This window comes from Orcinus orca, chromosome X (genome assembly GCF_937001465.1).
Source record: "Orcinus orca chromosome X, mOrcOrc1.1, whole genome shotgun sequence".
In the NCBI taxonomy this organism is placed as follows: Eukaryota; Metazoa; Chordata; class Mammalia; order Artiodactyla; family Delphinidae; genus Orcinus; species Orcinus orca.
The window spans coordinates 43,907,606-43,912,537 of NC_064580.1; the positions used below are offsets into that span (position 1 = coordinate 43,907,606).

General features: G+C 42.1%; 1 protein-coding gene across 1 annotated transcript; it reads left to right on the forward strand.

Annotated features, from left to right (window-relative positions):
• The first annotated feature begins 4,008 nt into the window (after positions 1–4,008).
• On the forward strand, positions 4,009–4,389 carry LOC117197517 (cytochrome c oxidase subunit NDUFA4-like). Its single transcript, XM_033409672.2, has one exon. The coding sequence runs from the start codon at positions 4,040–4,042 to the stop codon at positions 4,286–4,288; it is 249 nt and encodes an 82-aa protein (XP_033265563.1). The 5' UTR covers positions 4,009–4,039; the 3' UTR covers positions 4,289–4,389.
• Positions 4,390–4,932: the final 543 nt, after the last annotated feature.

Below are 4,932 nucleotides of genomic sequence, written 5' to 3' on the forward strand. Positions count from 1 at the left end.
CTGAAACTGAGTGTGGTAATGGTTGCAGAACTCTGTAAGTATACTAAAAATAAACATTTAACTGTACACTTTATTTTTTTAATGAATTTATTTTATTTTGGGCTGCATTGGGTCTTTGTTGATGTGCGCGGGTTTTCTCTAGCTGCAGCGAGTGAGGGCTGCATTTGGTCGTGGTGCGTGGGCTTCTCATTGCGGTGGCTTCTCTTGTTGTGGAGCATGGGCTCTAGGTGCGTGGGCTTCAGTAGTTGTGGCACGTGGGCTCAGTAGTTGTGGCACGTGGGCTCTAGAGCTTGGACTCAGTAGTTGTGGCACACGGGCTTAGTTGCTCCATGGCACGTGGGATCTTCCTGGACCAGGGATCGAACCCATGTCCCCTGCATTGGCAGGCAGATTCTTAACCACTGCGCCACGAGGGAGGTCCTAACTGTACACTTTAAATGGTGTATTGTGTGGCATGTGAACTATATCTCAATAAAAGAGTGTTGGTTTTTTTTAAGCAGGAAAACATGAACCATAATGATCAATCAATGGAAACTAACACAGAATGGACACAGATGTTAGAATTAGGAGACAATGATGCTAAAAAAGTTATTAAAGCTACACTGCATATGTTAAAAAAGTTGAGCAGAGACATGGAATATATATAAGTACCCACAATGAAATCCTAAAGATGAAAAATACACCAGATGGAATTAATGACTAGACATTGCAGAAGAAAAACATCAGTAGTTTAAATCATAGCAGTAGAAACTAAGAAAATGTAACAGAGGAAAAAAGAATCCCCAAAAAATGAAAATAGAAAAAAGCATAAATGAGCTGTGGGACAATTTCATGTGGCCTAATATGCAGGAAATAGAATCCCCAAAGGAGAGGAAGGGGGACAGAAAAAGTACGTGAAGAAGTAAAGTTCTGAACTTTCCAAAATTAATGAAAGATATAAACTCACAGATCCAAGAAGTTCAATGAACATCAGCAAAAGGTAGATGAAAAATACTATACAAAGGCACATTGTGGGAATTCCCTGGCCATCAAGTGGTTAGGACTCTGTGCTCTCACTGCCGAGGGCCCGGGTTGGGGAACTAAAATCCCACAAGCCACGTGCTGTGGCCTAAAAACAAACAAACAAAGGCACATTGTTATAAAACTGCTCCAAACCAATGATACAGAGAAAATCTTTTTTGTTTATTTTTTCTTCCAATTTTATTGAGATATAATCAACTTACAGCACTGTATAAGTTTGAAGTGTACAGCATAATGACTTGACTTACATACACCATGAAATGATTATCACAATAAGTTTAGTGAACATCCATCATCCCATATAGATACAAAATTAAGGAAATAGAAAAAAAGTTTTTCCTTGTGATCCTCTTAGGATTTACTCTCTTTTATATATAACATACAGCAAAACGGCAGGAAGTTGGTTATTTACTTAATGCTGTATATCAATAGGACAGTCACCAGAGAATGAAGAATGATGCACATGCCTGTCATACAAAGTTGTCATGAGGAAGGGTGTCAGGATTGAAAAGGACCAAGATCTAATGACTGAGTAACCTGTGGAAGAAATCCAAACTTGGATGAACGTTTAGGCGTTCCAGATTTGTGGGAATGAGTTGTAAGTATCTATGTCTCAGTAAAAATCTTTCTCAAAACATAAATCTTGAAGTTAAGCATGGCTCTGCTCAGACCCGGTTGGGTCAACTTTAGTATTAGAATTGCTCCTTGGAACATTTCGCCTTCTTTTGTGGATGTGGCTCAATGAATTAATTTTCTCTAATGCATCCTGGAAAATGGTTTGTTTGTAGATTGAGAAATTGGTTAAGTTTTGCTCTGATGTCTTGAAAAGTAGCATACTAATCTCCTTCATTTAACAACTAATTATTGAACATTCATTCATTCATTTATCCAAAATATATTGAGTGCCTCCAACACACCAGGCACACTGTACTAAATTTGGGGGATCAAACAGTAAACAGAGCAATGTCCTTGGAGGAGAAAGGTGATGAATGAATGAATATACATATATTTATATTTATATATAAATTAGAGATAAGATGGATTAGGAGACAGGAAGGGTTGAGGTAAGAGTAGGAAGTTGTATATTATTTGGATGATCAAAGAAACTTCTGTGATAAGGTGACATTGGAGCAGAAACCTGAAGGGAGTGAGGGAATGAACCCTGTGGAAATTTAGGGGAAGAGCATTCTCGGCAGAAGGAACAGGATATCAGTGCAGCTTGAGCAGATGAGTCACAGAGGGGTGGAGTGGGGGCAGAATATGCAGGGCCTTGTAGGCCATTAAAATGCTTTGGCTAATTGTGAACATGTGGTTTCCCAAACCTGAGTAACTTTCTCACATCCCTCTGTTGTTCCCTACTATCCCTTGGCCACATCCTCTGGATAACTTGTACCAATTCCTGAAGGCTTAGTTTTTGCATTATACTTTCTTGAGAGTCTTTACTAATATAAAATTTGGATTAAAAATTCCTCCCCCATGGTGCTCTGCACCCCCCACAATGTTACAAGGTACAGAGTTGACTTGCTATGCTTGAGACTTCTCCAAGGGCAGATGTTATATATCCCCAGTGCCCCTCATCAAACCTAATACTTAGTAGATGCTCAAGAAAATGTTTGTTGAACCAAATAAATGTACAATTCATAAAAAAATGCTTTTGGCTACTATTCTGAGTGGGATAGGGAGCCATTTGGAGGGTTTGGAGCACAGGAGAGAGACACGACCAGACTTGCCTTTTCAAAATAGCACTGGCTTCTGTGTGTGGACTAAGGCAGGGAGCAGGAGAAGGTAAAGCAAGGAGGGAAGTTGGAGGCTATTTCAGTAAATCAGGCAATGGTTTTTGGTGGTTTGGACACTGGGAAGTGGAGGAGACAAGATGTATTCTGGAATTATTTTGAAGGTAGAGCTGCAGGGATATGTTGATGGGTTAGATATAGGGTGTGTGGATGATAGGAGTTAAGAATGACTCTGAAGGTTTTAGTTAAGCTGAGAGTCAGCTGGAGGAACAGATTAAGAGGGGGAATTGGGAGTTTTGTATTATTTTTGTGAACTCTGAAATGCTTATGAAATATCATATAGAGATGTTGGGTAGGTGATTGGATATAACTGAATGTCAGGAGTGAGGTACAGGCTGGAGATAACAAATTTAGGAGGCATCAGTATATCAAAGTCATTTAAAGTCAGGAGACAGAGGAGATCACCTAGGGAGTGAAAGTAGGTGGGGGGAGGTTAGAAGCCTAAGCCCTGAAGCATTTCCAAGGTACAAAGATCAGGGGAAAGAGGAGGAACTGGCAAAAGATTGAGTAGGAGCAGCCAGTGAGGCAGGAACAGAACCAAGAAAGGATTTCTGGAAGTCAAGAGAAAAGGCATTTCAAGAAGGGAGTCAAATGGTGCTGAGAGGGAGGAATTCCCTGGTGGCGCAGTGGTTAAGAACCTGCCTGCCAATGCAGGGGACATGGGTTCGAGCCCTGGTCCAGGAAGATTCCACATGCCGCGGAGCAACTAAGCCCGTGTGCCATAACTATGGAGCCTGTGCTCTAGAGCCCGCGAGCCACGACTACTGAAGCCCGCGTGCCTAGAGCCTGTGCTCCTCAAAAAGAGAAGCCACCGCAATGAGAAGCCTGCGCACCACAACGAAGAGCAGCCTCCACTCGCTGCAACGAAGACCCAATGCAGCCAAAAATAAATAAATAAATTTAAAAAGTTGCTGAGAGGGAAGATGAGGAGTATTCATGATATGCAGGCACTGGGTGTACAAAGATGAACCAGAATGCCAGGCACATAGTAGGTGTCCATGTACTTTTAATTGTAACAAAGTATACATAACATAAAATTTACCACCTTAACCATTTTTGAATGTACAGTTCAGGAATGTTAAGAATATTCACATTGTTGTGAAACAGATCTCCAGAACTTTTTCATCTTGCAAAACTGAAACTCTGCTCGGCGCAGAGACTGTTTAGTCCTGGGTCTTGCAAGTTTATTGTTCTCTCCGTCTGGACTCGAGGCTTCTGTCACAACCATGCTCCGCCTAATCATCGGTCAGGCCAAGAAGCATCTTAGCTTGATCCCCCTCTTCATATTTATTGAAGCGGGAGGTACTGGAGCAACACTGTATGTCTTGCGCCAGGCATTGTTCAATCCAGATGTCAGTTGGGACAGAAAGAGTAACCCAGAACCCTGGAAAAAACTGGGTCCCAATGATCAGTACAAGTTCTACTCAGTGAATGTAGATTACAGCAAATTGAAGAAAGAAGGTCCAGACTTCTAAATGAAATGTTTCATTATAAAGCTGCTTAGAATGAAGGTCTTCCAGAAGCCATCTGCACAATTTTCCACTTAACCAGGAAACATTTCCCCTCTAAATGCACGAAATCAGGGACTTCCCTAGTGGTCCAGAGGTTAAGACTTGGCACTTCCACTGCAGGGGGCGCCGGTTCGATCCCTGGTTGGGGAACTAAGATCCCACGTGCTGCGTGGTACGGCCAAAAAGTAAAAAATAAATAAATAAACGCACGAAATCATGTTGGTGTATTGTGTTGGGGTTTACACTGCTTAATAAATAGTCTGAAACTTGAAAAAAGACCCTGAAACTCTAGACCCATTAAACATCTCCCCATTTCCCCCTCCCCCAGCCCCTGGCAACCACCTTTCTACTTTATGTTTCTATGAATTTGACTCCTTTATTGGCTATATTGGGTCTTAGTTGAGGCACGCGGGATCTTTCGTTGCAGCACACGGGCTTCTCTCTAGTTATGGCACATGGGCTTCAGAGCATGTGGGCTCTGTAGTTGCAGCACACGGGCTCTCTAGTTGTGGTGCACAGGCTTAGTTGCCCCGTGGCATGTGGGATCTTAGTTCCCTGACCAGGGATTGAACCGGTGTCCCCTGCATTGCAAGACCAATTCTTAACCA

Excerpts from the sequence above, each read along its gene's own strand:
- LOC117197517 (XM_033409672.2), top strand. The coding sequence starts at position 4,040 with ATGCTCCGCCTAATCATCGGTCAGGCCAAGAAGCATCTTAGCTTGATC.